The 21730-nt window shown below is 38.6% G+C and overlaps 1 protein-coding gene and 1 non-coding gene across 2 annotated transcripts in view; both read right to left on the bottom strand.

The window, feature by feature from the left end:
* Window positions 1–5269: 5269 nt before the first annotated feature.
* The window catches only part of Qser1 (glutamine and serine rich 1), a 51751-nt gene continuing 35290 nt past the window's right edge, over window positions 5270–21730 (bottom strand). The window contains exons 7-12 of the mRNA XM_027422331.2: window positions 20506–20723; window positions 14550–14687; window positions 12992–13089; window positions 10982–11134; window positions 8650–8745; window positions 5270–6336 (exon numbers count right to left, since the gene is read on the bottom strand). Of these exons, the coding sequence (XP_027278132.1) occupies window positions 6196–6336; window positions 8650–8745; window positions 10982–11134; window positions 12992–13089; window positions 14550–14687; window positions 20506–20723 (844 nt within the window). The 3' untranslated portion in view covers window positions 5270–6195. The remainder of the gene's footprint in view (window positions 6337–8649; window positions 8746–10981; window positions 11135–12991; window positions 13090–14549; window positions 14688–20505; window positions 20724–21730) is intronic.
* Window positions 10032–10160, bottom strand: LOC113833229. The gene has a single exon (XR_003486638.1). It is a non-coding gene; the product is annotated as a small nucleolar RNA SNORA41 (small nucleolar RNA).

Here is a 21730-nt window from a genome sequence, read left to right as displayed (position 1 = left end):
CTAACCACTGAGCCATCTCTCCAACCCCCTCAGCTTTTTGTTTTAAAACCAATCACAGTGACACATCTTCACAGTGTACAAAAGATTATTCCACAACATGGGTCCCTGTTTTTGTTGTTAAGTTATATTCTTTTTGGATTTTTTAAAGGATTTTATTTATTATGTATACAACATTCTGCTTCTATGTATATCTGCACACCAGAAGAAGGCACCAGATCTCATAATGGATGGTTGTGAGCCACCATGTGGTTGCTGGGAATTGAACTCAGGAGCTCTGGAAGAGCAGTCAGTGCTCTTAACTGACTGAGCCATCTCTCCAATCTCTATAGTTCTTTATGATATTAACCCTTTATTAGACTTGTGATCTGCAATTATTTTCACCATTTGTTTATTTGTAGACAAGGTCTCACATAGCCCAGGCTGGCCTGGAGCTCATTGTATTTGAAAGGATGATTTTAAACATCTGATCTTTCAGCTTCCTACTGAGTTCTGGGGATTAAACCCCAGGCTACCAATTGAGCTAATATCCATAGCTCCCTATCTCATATCCGTACCTTATTTCATAACTTATAACTATCTCATATCCACATTTCATAGCTCAATCCCAGCACTAGAGAGGTGGAGACAGGAGTGATATCACTGTGGGGAGAGAGGACTGTAAGGAGGGAGGAGACAGGAACTCACTGCATTCAGTGTGAGGGTTCCTAGAGACAGGTTTACCCATTTGGTTTGAGGATTCGGTAGAGGTCTAGTGGCTGGCTCCTTTACTTCTCTGATCTTTCAGCATATACCTCGATATCTGACTCCTGGTTTTTATTATTAAGACCTGTGAGAACTTGTGCTACAGTTACAGTTACCATATGGCTCATACATTGCAAGATAATGGAAAGATGGCCACCAAAAGCTGTTGTATGAATGTCCAAAACAGCACTGTTTGTAATAGCTAAAAAGTGGAAGCAACTCAAATGCTCACAAACTGATGAATAAACCACTGTGCCATATCTACATAGACACCTTTAGCTCACGAATCAAATGAAGTAGTAATACAGACTACCACGACTGAATCTTGAAAATGTTAAGTGCAAGAACTCAGATATAAAAGGACATACTTCTATGTGACGCCATCAGTATAATCATAGAATGTACATATTCCAAGGCAGATAAGCAGTTCCTAGAGATTGGTGGGATAAAGATAGATTAATGAATAATAGGGGATTTCTTTCTAGACTGATGAGGCTTTCTGGACTTAGTGGTGATGGTTGCAAAACCTTATAAATATACTAAAAGCAACTTATTGTATGTTTAAGTAGTATTTTAATAAAAATTATCTTTTTGTCTTATGCCTGAAAAACATTACAATTAATTAATTAATGCATATAAAAATTAAAATGTACAAGGTGATGGTGGTGCATGCCTTTAATCTCAGCACTCGGGAGGTAGAGGCAGGCGGATCTCTGAGTTCGAGGCCAGCCTGGTCTCCAGAGCGAGTGCCATAGGCTCCAAAGCTACACAGAGAAACTCTGTCTTGAAAAAACAAAAAACCACAAAGATTATTTTATGTTTTTCACAGTGTGTGTGTGTATGTGTACAGGCACAAGTCACAGTGCACATGTGGATGTCAGATGACAACTTCTGAGAGACCCTTACACTGTGTAGGTCTCAGGAATGGAATTCAGCCTTGACAGCAGGCGTCTTTACCTACTTGCAAGGCTAAATATTAATTTTGTTTTTAAATTTTATTTTTCTATTTGTCCATGCCTGCACACATTCTTCAATGTCATTCCTCAGGTGCCATCCACTCTTTTCAGAGTTAATTTAACATATTTTGCATATATGTATGTGTCAGATTGCTAGAACTGAAGTTACAGATAGTGTAAGCCACCATGGGGTGCTGGAAACTGAACCCAGGTCTTCTGTAAGAGCAACAAGTGCTCTTAACTACTGAACCAACTCTCTATACCCAAGCCCAGTTTTTCTTGTGAGATAGTCTCAATATGTAGCCCTCACTGTGTTTTTAGTAGCCTAAACTAATTACACAAGACTACATGTTGACAATAACTTCACTTGAAATACTTAGGCTGCCAGGCAGTGTTGGTGAATGCCTTTAATTCCAGCATTTAGGAGGCAGAGGCAGGCAGATCTCCTGAGTTCAAGACCAGACTGGTCTACAGATCTAGTCCCAGAATTGTCAGGATTTGGGGTTTATTTTGAGACTCACAATGAATTTTGGTCTCAACATGTAGCCTTGGCTGGCCTCCAATTGAAGACACCTGCTTGCTTCTGCCTTCTAAGTGCTAGCACCACACAACCTGGACTGGTAATACTTTATGTATTCTCTGAGAAATATGAACACAGTGCTACTTTTAGTTACACAATACCTGCTGCTTTGAATTCTTAAAACCAAAAAGTAAAAAAACCCAAACACATTTTGACTTTTGTTTAAAAAAATTGTTTTCACTTTAATGATCTGAGTTAGTAACAAATATACAAAATTGTCTTTCACATTTCCATATATGGTAAAATGGACCAGTTGAAAATTCTGGACTACAAATGCAGGTTTCTTTGTATCCTTAGGCTTAGTTGTTTTATAAATAGAACTGATTTTCAAAAACAAGCATTTGTGAACACAGATGTCAAAAGTTGTGCAACTGAGTTAATGCACAAACAAGTTCTACATTGTTCATTTGTGCAGTTGTATTCAGTATACCTGACACAGGAGCAGCTATCCTGGGCTATTTCACTGTATTTGAAAAGCATTTTTGTGAAACAAAACATTTAAACAAAAGACTTACATTCTGCAAATACATTAAGATTTGTAACCTACACATCTGAAACAAAGCTGCATCAATAACCCGAGTGCTGACCTCATCAGGGAATCAAGTAGGTAAAGATTGAGTTATGAGAACAGTGAGAAGGAGACTCTCCAACCAGCAATGGACACCAACGCACAAACAAAAACAACTTACAGTTATATCCTTAGACCTATAGGTTGGAATTTATCTGCTTCAAGGAAAATAAATAGTAAATAGAAAAATTAGTTTTAAAATGGAAGCTTTGAAAATAGTCCTAAAGTGTAAACCCATCTATAAATTTTCAAGTTTTAGAAATTTAAATAAATTTATAACTTTCAAAATTAACAAAAATGTATTAAACATTTAAAAAATAGGATTATTTCCCATCTGACCAATATTTTCAATTTGGCAAAATCATAGGAAAATTCTAGTTCAAATTAATGTGACAAATCATCATAAAATTAGACTTATGAGGGATCAACTAGGAATGGGGTTATATCCAAACAGCAAGGAGGCCCTTTTGGCAATCACTCTTCTGGGCTAGTAACAAATATCAGCACAGAACACCTTCTACATGAAGGCACTCCAGGTTGCAATGTGCAGGTGAGAGACTGGGGTGGGGGATGGCACCCAGACCTGGGACATGCTAGCCCAATGCTCTGCACTGAGCTACACCCCCAACCCTCCAGAGCTCTATAGGTAGGAGAGCCCAAACTTTCTTAACATCTGTCCTATGGCAACGTGTGCTTCACCTCTTTATCTACAACCTAAATGTTTTCCTATATTATACATTTAAAATCCCATGGCAAACACCAACTAAATATTTATTTAGCTTCCTACAGAGAAAGGACTGGTATATGGTTATAATATAGTCCTACTTTTCTCTAAGGCCTGAGGTTGAAGTTTTCCTATGCTATATAGAATAAATGAGGTGATAATGCAGCTAAACAACAGGGTCACTGAGGAAGGATCAGAGGACGTGGCCTTCTACATTGTGAATTGCATGTTACTAACAGGAATGCAACTGTAAACTGGTGGAGGGCAACTGCAGCTCAAAAGGAAATGGAAAGCCAGGCATGGTGGCATTCTGGAGGCTGAGGCAGGGGGATTGCCATGAACTTGAAGTCAACTTGGATTACATAGTGAGTTCTAGACCAGCCTGGGCTAAAGTGTGAGACCCTGCTTTAAACAACAAAAACAAAAAAAGAAATGTGTATTTTCATGGTAGATTCATTCATGGAAATGAAGTTCAAATATGTACTTTATTCTTTATAATTCAAGATTCAGGTAAAGGTGTACAGGCATGCCAGCTCCATGTTGGAAACTAATGACTGTGCCCAGGGTCAATATTATCAGAATGGAATATGGCTGTTTCCTGCTCTACTCTGCTTATAAAATGAATCTCATGATTTTTCCCTGCCACTGGCATCTCCCATATGGGTTACATAAAATAAGCCTACTAGCTTGTTCTTGTTCTCAAATAAGCATTTTAAAACTTTCAGAAATGATACATTTGACCCTGGAGAGAAACTTCTATTACTTGGTACTATTAAGTCTAATACCAGGTACAAATGTTAAGGATATTGCTTTTAATAATCACCAGAAATAAATATGTTAGCATAACTCAGATGCTCATTTTCACCCAATGTTAACAGTGTTTTAGTCTTAAATCAAGTGGCATATTAACTTCAATTGTTGTCAGTTTACTGCCTGTTCTCAAAACCAAGACAACAGGCTTATCCAAGTGAGTATGTCATATATGGGCATTGAACAGTAACGCTGCTTTCTAGATGGGGAGTAAGGCACTAAATGGTGGTAAAATAAACAAAAGTATGATGATTTACTTCTTTAGAATCCTAAAAACAGCGATCCTTTAGAATGACACTATTAAATCCTCACAAACAAGGCATCCTGTTGGCAACAAAAAGAAACGATGCAAGGTCATGATGAACCTAATACATTCACTGTCTCTAAACCACTTGAAATGCTGTCAAACTTAAGAAAGCTACACTAGTGTGCGAAGGGGTTAAAGGCACCAAAGGAGAACTCCACTTCCAGTTCTGTGAACTAGGAAAGCTGTGTGTAACACTGCATACCGTCTTATTAATCGGTTTGCCTGTGTGTGTGTGTGTGTGTGTGTGTGTGTGTGTGTGTGTGTGTTTGTGTGTGTGTGTGTGTGTGTCTTGCAGAAGTTTGTTTTCTTCTTCCACAGTGTGGGTCTTGGGAATCAAACTCCGTTTTTCAGGCTTGGCTGCAAGTGCCTTTACCCACTGGGCCATCAAAATGTTATCAGTTAACTGTCTGTTTGTCCTGGAGCTCACTATGTCCAACAAGCTAGCCTTGAATTCAACCAGGCTGGCCTTGAGCTCACAGAGAGCCACCTGCCTCTGCCTCCCAACTCCTGGGATGGAAGACGTGTGCCACTACACCCAGCAGTAGGAAATTTTTATTTTGACAAATCAGTATAAATCAAGTGCTAGTTTGGTAAGAAATTTATTTTATGAAATATGAAATTAGTGCAGTGTTTCACACAGTCCCATTTATCAAGCTAACCTAATTCTAGCACCAAATGAATATTCTGAGTAACACTAGGGCAAAACAAAAATGGCCACCTTAAGATAGAATCTATAATGCAAATGACATGTACCTACACAGAGTTTACTGAAAACAATAAAGGATAGAAAAATTAAAACCACATCTTCTTTGTGAAAAATACAACTATTAGTAAAATAAAATGTACAATTGAAAAATTTTCAAAGGAAAAAACACTATAAACAAAAATACTTTTCTTTAAGACAGGGAAAATAGTACGTCACTTTTTTTTTTCATCACAATATAACTTGACACAAAAAGCAGTCACAGAATTGCACAGTTCACACCCAGTTTCCTGGCCATGTTAAAGGACTCCATAGAGCAGAGCGCAGCTTCTGAGTTTCATGTTTTAAACTGAAGACATTCTCATACAGGAGGATGTCACACCACACAGGTCTGTTTACACAATGTACAATACTTTCTGAATTGTGACCAGATAAGAACGCTTTCGGCCACCTCTTTTGTTCTGATACTAGCCATGGGGGAAGTCAGGTCACTTCAATGTTACTTCTCTAGCAATAAAATTATACTTAGTGCATGCTTTATCATTTGTCAAAAGACATTTCTGAAAATAAAAACTCAGTCACCCCACAGCTTATGAAATTAGAAAAATCACTCATTGAGATAAAAGGACTGGCTTCCATGGCAGCACCACTGTCCTCAGCAAAGGTCCTGGTCAAAGTTCCCCATGGTAGAGGGCATGTCTGCAAGACACCACTGCTGGAGATTTGATTATCTGACACTATGATATCTCATTAGTGCTAAAAAAAAAAAAGAGAAAAAAGAAAAAGGTGGGATTTTTGTGGCAATGTTAGGAACATTTCTGTTGTACATGATTTAGAAGTTCCCCAAACTTTTCAAATAAGTCCTCCACCCACTTCACATTTTTCATACAAAGTTGAACAATTTCTTCCTGTCCTAAATCTTCATTTTTTTTCTGCACAGACGATATCTAAAAAAGAAAGAAGTTGTTGTATTAGTTTATGCAGGTCATGCTACACTTAAATGCTTTCTAGGCCTTACTAATATACCTGCTGGTACACACTTTTTAAGTTTATTTTTATTTTATATACATTGGTATTCTGCCTGCCTGCATGTCTATGTAAGGGATTCCCTAGACCAGGAGTCACAACTGACAGGTGTGAGCTGCCATGTAGCTGCTGGGAATCAAACCTGGGTGCTGTGAAAGAGCAGCCAAAGTTCTTAACTGATGAGCCATCTCTCCAGCCCCTCCTTATTACTAAAGTGACATGGTCTTGGCTGACTCAGAACTCACCATATAGACCAGGCTGTGAGCTCACAGTGATCCTCCTGCCTCTGGCTCCTGAGTGCTAGGATTAAAGGCATGAACCAACTTTTGAACTAATTGTTTTCACCACTACCCGCCCCCCTTATTCCCAGCCATAGCAAATGATTATTTCAGACAAGTTTTGATGAAATCAACTTCTATAATTTTGGGTCCACAGGGCAGGTAAAAGTCTTGGTAAAGTGCTTCATGCTCTAATTCCTTTCTACTGTATTAAAAACCAAAAATAAATATTGTTTTACATAAAAGGGTATTTTGCCTACATGCATGTATGTGCATACACTTGTGTGCCAAATGCACACATAGGCCCTAAGAAGTGTCAGATTCCTTGGAACTGGAGTTACAGATGGTAACTAGACCATATGTATGTTAGGAATTGAACCCAGGTCCTCTGGGAGAGCAGCTGGTGCTGTAAACTACTCCCAAAATGACAAATACTGATGTCAACTCTATCTCAGATAACTGTAAAAGATAGTTAACACAGGGGGCTGGAGAGATGGCTCAGAGGTTAAGAGCCATCGACTGCTTTTCCAGAGGTCCTGAGTTCAATTCCCAGCAACCATATGGTGGCGCACAACCATCCGTTATGAGATCTGGTGCCCTCTTCTGGTGTGCAGACATACATGGAAGCAGAATGTTGTACACCTAATAAATAAATAAAATCTTAAAAAAAAAAAAAGTCAACACAGCTTGCATCACCACATTTTCTTTCTCCTTGAGACTTATGAACATCTTTTTATTTGAGACTGTTGCCTACACATCCTGTACAGCTTTGTGCTAATTTAACCTGGTAGTTACAAAGCTCAGTACTATTAGGCTAGACAGGCATAGCAGTTAAGAGCAATTGTTGTTCTTGAAGATCTGGGTTTGGTTCCTAGCGTCCACATGGCGGTTCACAACTGTCCGTACTCTAGTTGCAAAGGCTTCTATGAGCCTTCTTCTGACCTCTGAAGACACATTACAAATGTGCATATACATATACACAGGCAAAACACTTAAAAATACAAATTAAAAACAACTATTAAAAACAAAACAAAAAACTTTATAGTATGTGTTAGGATAGATGTTACTGAGCCAGGCAGTGGTGGTACACACCTTTAATCCTAGCACTCAGGAGGCAGAGGCAGGTGGGTCTTTGTGACTTTGAGGCCAGCCTGGTCCACAGAGCAAGTTCTAGGAAAGGCAGGACTATACAGAGAAACCCTGTCGGGAAACAAAAAAATAGAAATTCTGATGATTGAGATTAAAGGACTGTGCTACCATGCCCAGCTCAAAACACTATTATGAACTTGTGACCCAGTGCTACCAGCTAAAGAATATAGGCAGTTATGTCAACAATTGAGGGGGGTTTCATGCATCTTGGCACCAGGAGCAGAGAAACTCAAATCTAGTCATTTCTTACAAAAGAATACAGGCAGCTAAATGCACACACATTTTGCAATTACTTTTAAAGCATCTACACATACTGTAGTTATAGTCTCTTTAAGAAAATTCAGGGGCTGGAGAGATGGCTCAGAGGTTAAGAGCACTGACTGCTCTTCCAGAGGTCCTGCAATTCCCAGCAACCACATGGTGGCTCACAACCATCTGTAATGAGATCTGGTGCCCTCTTCTGGCCTGCAGGGATACATGCAGACAGAACACTGTATACAAAATAAGTAAATCTTAGAAAGAAAGAAAGAAAGAAAGAAAGAAAGAAAGAAAGAAAGAAAGAAAGAAAGAAAGAAAAGAAAAGAAAAGAAAAGAAAATTCAGATGCCAAGATTTTAATCCCAGCACTCAGGAGGCAGAGGCAGAGGCAGGCAGATCTCTGAGTCTTATGCCAGCTTGGTCTACAGAGTGAGTTCCAGAACAGCCAGGGCTACACAAAGAAAACATGTCTTGAATAAACAAAAAAAACCAAACCAAAACACAAACAGAAAAACATGTTATGTCATTTTAAATAAATAAAAGGAATTACCTCATTCTTACATATTAGATAAACATGGTATTTATAATGATGGAGTGAATGGTATAATGAATATAATTGTATTTTCTCTGGATCAACAGCAAATTCCTAAAAAAGAAAGAAATTTACAGGTAACATTCATGTAATGTTAGAGCTAAAAAATATTAGATCCATAGTGAATTACAACCTGGAAAATGTCTTATATGGCTAGGTATGATGCTGTATTAATATACATGGGAGCTTAAATATAAATTATATTTAAAATCATCATGATAAATCTTTTATTAAGTTATGAGTACCTGTTACTTGAAAAACTAGCATTATAGAGAAATCAAAATAAAAAGCATGTAAGATAACAAAAGAATAAAAGCCTTTTTGTTGTTGTTGTTTTGTTTTGAGGCAGGATCTTACTCTGCAGCTCTGGCTGGCCTGAGACTCAGATCCACCTGCCTCTCCCTCCCTAGTGCACCTCATTCTTAAAACTGAGCCCATGTGGCTGAGTCTGGCCTTGAACCCCTCATCCTCTTGCCATCTGCTTCCCAAGTACTGCATGTAATTGTAACCAGGAACTAGCATTCCAGATGCAGACTAACAGATTCTAATATGGCTTCAGAGATAAATGTGGCTGGTGGCATGTTACATAGTCTTTCATGCTCTTCCCCTAGGCTAGGCTTGAATATTTAAGTAACATTAATTTTCTCTTTATTTCTTCCTTTCTTTCAAAACAGGAACATTAATTTTCTGACAAGGAATCACCCAATAAAAGTTGACCTACAACATCCACTCCACGAAAGTTCCAACATATATTTTTTTAATCAGCATACAACTTGGATAACTTTGGATTTATTATATGTATATCATTCCATCTTTATCCCCCTAATAAAAAATATAGGAACATATGGATTTTTGGCTAGCTTTTACTATGGTACCCCTAGTTATTTATTACTTTAGATTATGTATATAGGTGTGGCTAAGCCACCTCTCTGCAGTCCCCTACTACTTAGAATTGCTTTTGTCAGTATAAATATACAAAGTGTTTTGCTGTAGTTGTCTGGTAGACAATCAATGGGTCTTCTTTTAAACCAAGCATCATGCATATTATTTTAATCCTAGCACTCCAGAAGCAGGTGCATCTATGAGTTTAAAGCCAGCCTGGTTTATACAGCAAGTAAAAAAACAAAAAACCACCCCCAAACCAACAAACATACCAGTTTTGTTTTGTTTTGAAGACAGGGTCCTGGCTGTCTTAGAACTCACAGCATTTCCATTGCCTCTCTCTGGGATTAAAGGTGTATGACACTGCAAACTGGTTCTTGTAAACTACTTTGCAATAACTATATATAGTGTGTGTGTGTGTGTGTGTGTGTGTGTGTGTGTGTGTGTGTGTTTTAACTTTGTGTCTGTCACGCATATTCTTCTTTCTGTCTGGTAAGAAAGAGGAATTAAATTGTGTAAGTTTCTTTCCCACAGAGGAATGCTACAACTGCTACTGTAAGAACAGTTGCAGACCAGTAGCTGTGGAAACTCTTTGTGTTCATGAATGTATTTCTACAGAAAATACCCTTTTTCTTTGAGATAGGGTCTCATATAACCCAGGTTGTCCTCAAACTTCTGATCCTTCTGCCTCCCACCTGCCAAGTGCTAGGAATCAGGTATGCACCATCAGGTCTGAATTACTGAATACATTTTTTGATGTGAAACTGTTATAATGCAGAACTATTTTCTGAAAAGTGTGTAGTATATTGTAGACATAAACAGATGTCATTTTAGTGACTTTACAGATATATCAATATTCAATCTTATGATTTAGTGTTTACACACACTAAAACATGTGTTTCTAAACCATGTACAGGTAACTTTGAACAGGTACAAAATGATGAATTTTCTCGTTTTACCACAATATGCTCCAAAACATGTCACACAGAACACCTCCCCCACCCCCAGACAGGTTTTCTCTGTGTAATAGTCCTGGAACTCACTTTGTTGCCCCTGCCTGGCTCTGCCTCCTGAGTGCTGGGATTAAAGGCGTTCACCACCACCCCTGGCGACACATAAATATTTTTAATGAATTAAAAAGTTTTAAAACTATATGCAAATGTATAAACTTAAACATCGGATGATTCCCTTATTAGTTTATTTTATATATTCAGTGTGCACTCACTATTACCAGGTACAGTTCAATGCATACATAGAAGAAATAACAAGAATGTCCCATCCTCAGAGCACAGCTGCTTATTCCACCCCAAAGATGACACTTCACGATTACAATAGGCTTATTTCAATGGTGTCTTGGGAGCTGTGTTAACTGGAAAAGGTTTACATTCATTAAGCAATATGTACTTACCTGTGCAGACTTAGTGGTTGTTTTAGAAGTCCTTAGAGTTTTCTTATTATAAGTTTTGCCATTCATTTTTATTTTAGAAATAGCAGATCCTCCACTTTTTGCTTTAGAGTCTCGAGTAATAATTGTTAGTTCAGGAAAACTTTCCAAAGCATTCTTTAAAATAATGAAGGATAACAACTGACATCAGAAAACTGGAATTTCCAGCCATTCAAAATTTATATACACACAAATATGCACGCACGCATGCACGCATGCAGATGGTCACAATGGGATGTAGTTAGAAATCTTTGAACCTTCTCCCACAGAGTGCGGGTTATGTTTCCCATTCTTTGAATCTGGCCTGATTTATTGAGCATTCCACACGGAAGGAATCCTAAGTTATTACTAGAAATGTCCCTTTGATTTCAAAATAGGGAAAATAGGGATATATGCATTTCTTAAAATACCTCTCCCACCCTTACTAATACCCTGAACCAGAGGTAAACCAGCTACAGGGAGGTCATCAGACTCTAAATGAAGATGGGGACAAAAGATAGTAAGAAGAATTGTTGTTTTCTGCAGCACTCCTTTGGCTTCCTTGGACTGCACAGAAAAAAAAAAAAAAAAAAAAAAAAAAAAAAAAAAAAAAAAAAAAAAAAAAAAAAAAAAAAATCCTGAAGCAGAGTTTGATGGTTCTGACCAAAAAAAGGAGCTGCTACTGATGACACAGTAGCCACATGGCAGATGCATTCCCAGTCTAGTCTTCAAAACCCACTGACTTTTATGCCCTTACCTGCTTAGAAAGGCATTGTGAACTGAGAAGCTGCACACAATAGCACAATGATTCCTGAAGACAACTATAATGACTCTGATTACAGCTTTTTAAAATTAGATTTAGTTAGCAGCAGCAAGAATTATTATGCATTAAGGGTTAAAAGTGCTGCTGTTACACTTATGGGTCAGAATGTAATTTAACTTTCACTGTTCTCAGTTTCTATAAACAGGTATTGTGAACCTGAAAAGAGTATATTTAAAGAACAAACAAAATCTTTTCTTAGGTCTAAATGTAACAGGGAGCTGTCATTTGATAAATGTAACAAAACTTTTGGCATATCTACTTAAAAGCTACCACCAATTTCTACCTTACTACTTTCTCATGTTACTTGGGCTTTTATCATATACACCGGTGCTTTGCACTTAAAAATACCCTAGTTAAATAATTCTGCATCTAGAATTGCCAGTTACAACAACAAGAATTTAAAGTCTAAAAATTAGATTGTATATTTGAAACCTACTGGCACTAGGTCACTGGAGATAAAAGGAGAAAACTCAATGAGGACAAAATGCTAAAGACCCTTAAGGGTAAAGACAGAGCACCATTAACTTTGGAAGGTTTTATGACGTACTTTTAAAATAACCAAACTTGCGGCTAGAGATCTGTCAGTGGTTAAACACTACTCTTATAGTTTGGTTCCTAGCACCCCCATGGAAGTTTACAATGGTTTGTAATTCCAGGTCGAGTGGGATCAGACACTGTCTTCTAACCTTTGAGGGCATTGCATGCCTGTGGTGCACTTACACACATGGAAGTAAAACAGCCATAAACATAAAAGATAAATAAATCTTTAAAAAGGTACCAAGCTTATCATAGCAAGTAGAAGTAGAAGTAGAACTAAATCTTTCTGCTTTCTTTCCTTTATTTGCGAGCTGTGTACAGCAATGGACCTGGAACCTCATGTATTTTAGGCATACATACAAATGACTAAAAAATGGAATTTAAATATAAAACACAAAAAAGCTAAAAACATGCTAAACAAACACAGAACAAATAAACAACAAATCTTGTCACATTAAAAAAAAATTATAGTGCAGTGGCAGAGCACTTTGCCTAGTATGCATGTGAGGTCCTAGATTCAATTCCCAGCTTTGGAAAAAAACAAAAAACAACGGAGACACACACACACATTTTCTTTCTAGTTGTTTGGGACTGTCTGCCACTTAGGTTTGCTAATGTATCACCAAAGGAAATACCTTGAATGGTTGGTCCAAATGAAGATTCACAAGAAGTCTTTTCCGGTTATCATTCAGCATTCCATCTATTTTTTTCATATGTGGTAAAAGTAGCTCATCTGAAATAATAATTTATTTTAATAGGATAAACTATCAACATGAATATTTGCTAACACCCATTTTTTCTTAAATCATCTGCATATTAGAAGACATTAAATTTGTTGGCTTGTGAAAAATACAGTTTTTAAGAAATAGGCATTTTGCCAGGCGTTGGGGGTGCACACCTTTAATCCCAGCACTCTGGGAAGCAGAGACAGGTAGATCTCTATGAGTTTGAGACCAGCCTGGTCTATAAGAGCTAGTTCCAGGACAGCCTCCAAAGCCACAGAGAAACCCAGTCTCGAAATAAAAACCTGAAAGGAGAAAAGAAATAGGCATGTAGCTTTCAGAGGTCAGCATGGAAAGCAGATCTATAATAGCAAGTGATAAAGCAGTACCTCTGCACAGCAATGGGATATGTTGCCAAGGTCTTGCATTTTGCTTCTTTTCTTCCTTTATTTTTTTTGGGGGGCGGGCAGGGGGAAGAGGTCTCATTATGTAGCCCAGGCTGGTATAGAACATAGCTTCATTCTACCTTCTTCAGTGCTGGGATTAAATGACTACATCACTATGCCTGGCACCTTAGCTCAACTGAAACAAAAGCATGACCTCTAGAAAGATGATTAATTTCTCTAAACCTCATTTATTATCTAACAATAGTAATACTACAAAATACAAACATACGAGAGTTCTATAAAACATTGAGTATGAACAAGACTTGTTCTTCTGGCTAGTAGTAGAGACGGGGCTAGGGCCTTGCACACACTAGTTAGGTAAGTGCCTTACCATTAATTATAACCCCACTCAGAGATCTCCTTGGTTTGTGATTGAGTCACAGATACTATCTAACTCTAGCTGGCTTGAACTCACTATCTAGACCAGGCTGGCCTAGAATTCACAGACATACACCTGTTTCTGACTGCTGAATGCTGTGATTAAAGGTGGGTACCATCACTGTAATCTGAGGCAAAGACAAAGTAGGGGAAGAAAAATTATTAGCACCTATTGTCAAAAATGAGTCAAAATGGTTATATTAGAAAAGGGGACAGGTGTGTGGTGGCACACACCTTTTAACTCTATCTAAACCCCCCAAAAGGGGGGGGGAGTAAAAATATAACCATAACAAATTAATCATTTTTGATATTGTATTAAATACCTGAGGTTATTAGACTGTTAATTTCCCAGTACAGTACTGGCATATATTACATATGCCATAACATAATATATAAATAAGACAAGCAAGCTTTAGGGAAAAATGTCAAGGGTGGTGGCATACACAGTACTTAGCACTTAAAGAGTCAGAGGCATGTGGATCTCTTTGAGTTCAGGGCCAGCCTTGTCTATACAATGAGATGTTTCAAAACAAACAAACAAAAAAACCCCACAAGACTAAATAACAAAATAAAACAAAAGAGACATTAGTGAGAAAATTTTTGAAACAAACAAAAACATTTTGAATGTGCTCCTTGGAAGGCCATACCATTGCTCTTTTCTAGGGCTTGCATCGTGTCAGGATCCAGAGCAATGCTAACAAGCAACTCCATGTAACTCTTGAAAGTTTCCTTCATTGCTCTTGTGTTCAGAAAACGAGTGACAAAGGGAGCTGGAGGATTAAATTCTAGGATGAATAAGAGATGAGATAATAAATTTTTCTTTCCTGGTAATCTATTTTTCATTATTAACAGTAGACTATAAACAAGACTGAAGACACAATTTCTTCCATTTTGAGCCTCCTGATTATTTGTTTAGAGCAACCCAGATAGTGTTGGGGAAATGCCTCAGTCAGTCAAGTGACAACATGAAAACCTGAATTCGGATCCCCAGTTACCTATATTAAAAGCCAAGTGTGAGCCAGGCAATGGTGTTGCACACCTTTAATCCCAGCACTCAGGAGGCAGAGGCAGATGGGTCTTTGTGAGTTTGAGGCCAGCCTGGTCTACAGAGTGAGTTGCTCAGAGAAACCCTGTCTAAAAAAAACAAAAGAAAAACCAAGTGTGATGCCACACACTTTAAATCCTAGCACTGCGAAGCTGGAGGCAGAGGGATCCTTGGAGCTAGTTGGCCAGTCAGTCTTGCCTAATCACCATGCTCCAGGTTCAATGAAAGATCCTGTCTCAAAAAGAAAGGTGAAAAATAAGAGAGGAAGGCAGCAGACACCAATCTTTGACCTACACATGCACATATTCACCAACATACACATGAATATGCAAAGACACAGAAGCACAGACATAGATAGAAACATCCCAGATGAATCTCTGTGGCAGTACACACCTGCAATCCCAGCACTTAGGTGAGGCAGGAAGATCAGGAGTTCAAAGTCGTCATTAGCAACTTACCAAGTTTAAGGTCAGTCTAGTTCCAACATAAGAGACACAATCAATCACTGTACGGTTTTGCACTCAGCAGTCTTCAAAAGCATTAACCTCCCAAGTGCTGAGCTTATAGGCATGTGTCACCAGGCCAGCACTGCAGAGTTTGTAATACAGAACAAAGCCTAAACTGGTGGCTTTCTCAAACAGAACCTTTGCTAATGGTGGAGTTAAGAATGGTGTTAAAGCTTACACATATAAAAAGCTCCCCAGTTGATTGTGAGGCCTGACACCAATGTAACATCTGACACACAGGCCAGGTGGGAGAGCCAGTTTCTCTTCTGACATCCCATACCATAGGCAACTGCTGCTACCTCTTATAGTTGTAGTCCCAATGACTACTCTATGTCTAGTAAAGAAGCCAAGAGTTGGCATAGTAAAGGGAGGCAAAGGCAGGAGGCACGTTAGAAATTCAAGATCAACCTGGTCTGCATAAATTCCAGGCCAGCTAAGGCAACACAGTGAGAAATCAAACAGCCAGACAATAGTGACACTCAGAGGTGGGGGAAAGAGTAGAGAGCCAGGAGGGTCTCTGTGAGTTGAAGACCAGCCTGGTCTACAGAGTTAGTTCCAGAGTCAAGGGCTTCACAGTGAAATACTGTCTCAAAAAACCAAAACCAAAAAAACAACCAAACCAAACCAAATAAAACATTATAGGACACTCATGAACAGCTTTACAATATTTAAAGGCCTTACTGATGGTTATCAGTAGTGAAATTACTGATTTATTTTCCAGTACTGATTATTGAACTCAAGGTCCTATGCATGTCAGGCAAATGCTCTACTAATAAGACATATCCCCTACCCTCAATGTTATTTTGTAAATGTTCTAAAACAAAATTGGACCTAAATCTAAGACCTAAAACCAAAAGAACTCTAAGAAGAAAATACAGGAGATTTTAAACCTTGATTTCCTTGGATTGAGCAATGGAGTTTAACCATCACAAAAGCACAAGAAACAGAAACAGTAAGTTGGGCTTCCTCAGAATTTAGAATTATTTAAAAAGACACCCTACAGAATGGGAAGAAGTGTTTTCAGATCATAATACAAAAAAGGTTTAAAGCCCAGAATATAGTCAGATGAAGTGAAGCACACAGTAATACTGGCACTAAGGAGGCAGGGGGATCAGGCCATCTTGAAGGATATAGGGAACTGGATGCCATCTTGGGCTAAAGAGACCCTGCCTCAAAAACATATACCACCCAGAGACAAATATCAAGAAATTCTAAATTTAGCAACAAAAAGGACAAGGAACCATACCAATAAAAAGCAAGTAATGGAGCCGGATGGTGGTGGCACACACCTTTAATCCCAGCATTCTGGAGGCAGAAGCAGGTGGATCTGTGAGTTTGAGGCCAGCCTGGTCTAGAGTGAGTTCCAGGATAAATAGGGCTAGAGATTACAAGAAAATGGAGTAGGGGAAAATGGAAAGTCACTGTTTACATTCTGGGTGATAAGAGTTATGGGAATAAGCAATCCGGAGGGTACCACAATAATGTAATTAACGCTATTGAATAACACACACACACACACACACACACACACACACACACACACACACACACACACACACACACACATCAAATATTAGCTGGGCGTTGGTGGCACACACCTTTAATCCCAGCACTCGGGAGGCAGAGGCAGGCGGATCTCTGTGAGTTTGAGGCCAGCCTGGTCTCCAGAGTGAGTGCCAGGATAGGCTCCAAAGCTACACAGAGAAACCCTGTCTCGAAAAACCAAAAACCAAAACAAACAAACAAAATCAAATATTAAGCAAATATTAAGCAAAACTTGAGTAGCTATCAAATATTTACTTTTGTAAATATAAAAAAGGAAATGTATGAATTTTTAGACGATCTTCATCACTAAGCTAAACAATGTTTCTAAATGACAGTGTATATTATGAGACTATGATACATGAAACATGCACTCAAAGAACAAGACAAGCCAGCAGAAATTAATATAGCAGAGCTCAGCAGCGCAAGAACTATTAATTGTCAGCGCTAGAGCTAGGTAGGCAGTTAAGAGTACTTGCTGCTCTTGTAGAGGACCTGAGTTTGGTTATCAGGGCCCACAGGGTCATTCACAACCATCTGCAACTCCAGTTCAAGGGGACCCTATGTATTTCTGACCTCTGTGGGTACCAGGCACATACATGGTTTACATACATACTTACATGCAGGCAAAAACACTTATAGACATAAGTGAAGATATTGTTAAAAGCCTAATTGTCCATTTTATGTATCTGAAAAGGCAATTCCAATTCTCTTCCTCTGAACAACACAATTTTGGTTGCCATGTGCTCTTCAGACGTTAACCAAACTGACATAGAGTAACAAACTGAATGTGCAAAGGATATGAAAAAACCCAACTTGTTAATATATTTTAAACATTCTTAAAATTTAATTGCTACTTAGTAAATTTAAATAGACAGAGCCTATTTGAAATCCACAATGCACTTCAAAACTATAAAAGTATTCTGAAAGAGTTTAAAAATTACCATTATGCAGGCCAGGCATGGTGGTGCATGCTCTTAATCCCAGCACTCAGGAGGCAGAGGCAGAGGGGCAAAGAGGCAGAGGCAGAGAGGCAGAGAGGCAGAGGCAGGTCGATCTCTGTGAGCTTGAGGCCAGCCTGGTCTACACAGCAAATTCCAGGACAGCTAGGACTATACAGAGAATCTGTCTCAAAATAAACAAACAAAATAACAGAACAATAAGCTTTTGAGATAGTTCAGCAGGTAAAGACACTTGCTGTCAAGCCTGATGACTGGAGTGATTCCTGTACCCATACCTCACATGGCAGGAGGGAACTGATTTCCCAAAACTTCTCTCTGGACCTCCACGTGTGCCACGGCACATGCACATCTACACATGCAAGTACGCACACAATGTGAAAATAGAACCAGCATATAAATCCATATTATTTGACTTTAAAGCCAAAACATGCTGCTTAATTAGTGACACCTAGTGGTCTGCCATGTTATGTATGCAAGAAAATTTTTCCTTGTTACTTGAGGAAACTCTAACCACAACTTCAGAACGGAAGTTCTACTATCCTAAGCAATGAATACTGTTATCTGCAAAAAGTACAAATAATGCCTTAAATATATATACCGGGCTGTGAACTTCCTTATAAATACCGATATATGTATATATGATTCGACCATGAATATTTAATTTACACTTACTTATCTTGTATGTGTGCACACATTGCATGTTTGTCACAGCACTTATGTAGGTCAGAGGACAACTAATAACAACAACAACAACAGCAAAACCCAAACACACCTTTAATCTCAGCACTCAGGAGGCAAAGGCAGGAGGATCTCTATGAGTTCCAAGACAGCCTGGTCTACATAGTGAGTTCCATGACAACCAGTACTACATAGAGACCCCATCTTAAAACAAAACATACATTTAAAGTAATTTCAATACTGAGGATTTTATATATATTATGGCTCCAATTCTAATTAAATGGCTTCTAAGAATAGCTCTCAGACAATGCTAGATATCAATCTCTATTTGTTTCCTCTTCCATTCCTGCTGCCACTATTTGGGATTTGATACCATTTTTTGCCCAAAACTATGTCTAATAGTTAAATTTCATCATATTGCTTCCTACTTACTTTCCTCCAAAATTTTTCCTTTGTTTATGAAGAATACATGCTTTGCAACCTTATTATGACTTCAATGGTCTTCCCTTTTCCCTTCATCTTTACCTTCACAATGATATTTCAGGTTTTTGTTTGCCTTTTTTTGGAGACAGGGTTTTGCTGTGTATCTCTGCTGTCCTGGAACTTGCTCTGTAGACCATGCTAGCCTGGAACTCACAGAGATCCATCCACCTGCTTCTGCTTCCCAAGTGCCATCACTGTCCGGCTCATCATGGGTGTCATACGGTGAGCCAGGCAATGGTGGCACCTGCCTTTAATCCCAGCAGGTGAAATCTCTATGAGTTCAAAGCCAGCCTTATCTACAGTTCCAGGACATCTAGGGCTACACAGAGAAACCCTGTCTTAAAAAAACAACAAAACAAACAAACAAAAACCCCACAAGAGTGGTGACTTTTAGTTTTTTCTGGTGACATGGTCCCTGTACCAACAACTCAAAACTGCCACTATAGCAGGAAAATTATATGAAATCATATATTTCCAAGCAGTATCTGTGGGGCTGTGTTCCAATAATATTATTCATAAACTTGAGTAGCAATCAAGCCAGTCTGCTAACCTCTGACATTTGCAGAACTGTTTGAAATTTCTTCCATATACTATACTATACTACATGTTTTCATAGCTATGTTTTCATAGCTAATGGAATGTGTGCTATGTATTCTTGCATTGTACATGTTTTAAATTCTACTATGTTAACTATTGGCAGGTATATTTAATATATTATCATACTGTACTAATGAAGTATAGATTGGATTGTTTCCTCCTAGAATTGTTTCTTTCTTTTTTTAATTCTGGCATACATACAGGTGTAGCCTACAGAATTTTTGTTATTGTTGTTTTTTTGAGACATGGCCTTATTATGAAGCTTGGGATATCCTGGAACTCAGTATGTTGACCAGGTTGGCCTCGAATTCAGAGATCCATCTTCCTGTAAAGAAACGCACCATGCCTGGCTGATATATTTTCTTTCCTTTAAGATTTATTTGTTCTGTTTATGTGCATGTGAACACGCGTCTATGAGTTTATGTGTACAACGTACATGCAGGAACTGGAGTTATAGGCAGTTGTGAGTTGCCTGATGTGGGTGCTGGGAATTGCCCAGATCCTCTGATGGCCACTGCGCCATCTCACCAGCCTGAGGACTCAATGACTCTTAGTAATCCCCAGACTTAGTAGGCAATTGGCATTCTTCAGGCAAGAAGGTGAGTTCTGCCTGTCCTACTTTACAGAGGCCAAATGTGCTCTATAGGGTGTGATTAGTACAAAACATAAGTACCCTGTACAATACAATCTTCCAGTAAACCAATCAAATCTGAACTGTCCCCATCACCATGTCCTCCATTCCTGCACACTGTCTGAAAGTATCAGAATACTAATTTCTTGGGGAACTCACCCTCATCCTCACTACTGCTAGAACGGACCTCAGGAGATGATTCCGATTGTGATGATGAAAATTCTTCTTTCCATTTCTTCCGCTTCTTTGGTGGTGGTTCAGCCTTCATTTTGAGCTGTTTAACTTTGGGTTTTGTGGAAGGGGCTTTTGTAGTCGTAGTTTTTGATACTGGTGGGTCAGAAGTTTTACTGCTACTACTTGGCTTAGATGGAGCATTTCTGTAATGTTAAAACATTAACATCATTAAATCTTTTAAGATTGAAAAGAGATAATCTTATGATTGATAAGAAAAGCTTAAAGATACTCAGAACAACATTTTTATAATAAAGTCCATGAGTTACACAAATCAACAGTGACTCCCATAACAGTTTCTTGAAACAGATTGTTTGACACTGGCACTCTATGTTCAGTTATTAAGGAGCTATTAACTCAATCTTTACCCCATCAAACCCCTTATGGCTCTTTTCCAGAGAACTTAAGGTGCAGAAACCAAGTCTAGCCCTGAAGCTCTAGTGGTACTAGGTTCTGATCTGTCTGAGAGACTCCTGAAAATTTGTCCTATGCTGAATCAAGAAATCTGTGTGGTTAAATTCCATCATAACAACTAGGTCAGAAGCTTGAAAACAGGGGGTGATCTTAATTAAAATAGACCTGCATGACAGTAGTATGGTGATATATTGTCTATAATTTATTAAAGCCACTAGAGATCAAAGTAGTAAGCAGCCACACTAGTTAGCCATAGAAGCAAGGCACACACCTTTAATGGAAGGACTCAGGATTAAGAGGTTGACGGATCTCTGAGTCCAAGACCACCCTGGGCTACCAGAGAGTGAATCAGAGCTCACGACTTTAATCCTAGGATTTGAGAGGTATAAAAGGTAGAGGCATTCAGTCTGAGAATTAGTCTCTAGTCATGCTGCAGAGAGCATAGCAGTCTGAGTGAATGTGAGGAGCAGTGAAGTTGGGAGCAGTTTGGGGATCACCCCTTTGGTCTGAGCTGAGGTAGAGGTAAGAGCTAGTGGCTGGCTACTTTGCTTTTCTGATCTTCAACTTGAAGCTTGAACCCCAATATCTGTCTCTGGGTCTTTTATACTTTGTGTTACACAGTCGACTGGTGAGAATATCTAGGGTTATACACACATTCCAATGCCCATCACAGAGTAATACCAGTTACCTTCCACATTCATGCTGTAGACAACCTAGGCACATTGATCTATGATAAAAA

The sequence above is a fragment of the Cricetulus griseus genome, chromosome 6 (assembly GCF_003668045.3).
Source record: "Cricetulus griseus strain 17A/GY chromosome 6, alternate assembly CriGri-PICRH-1.0, whole genome shotgun sequence".
In the NCBI taxonomy this organism is placed as follows: domain Eukaryota; kingdom Metazoa; phylum Chordata; class Mammalia; order Rodentia; family Cricetidae; genus Cricetulus; species Cricetulus griseus.
The sequence above is the reverse complement of the archived record's forward strand: the minus strand, read 5'-3'. Positions and strand labels throughout refer to the sequence as shown.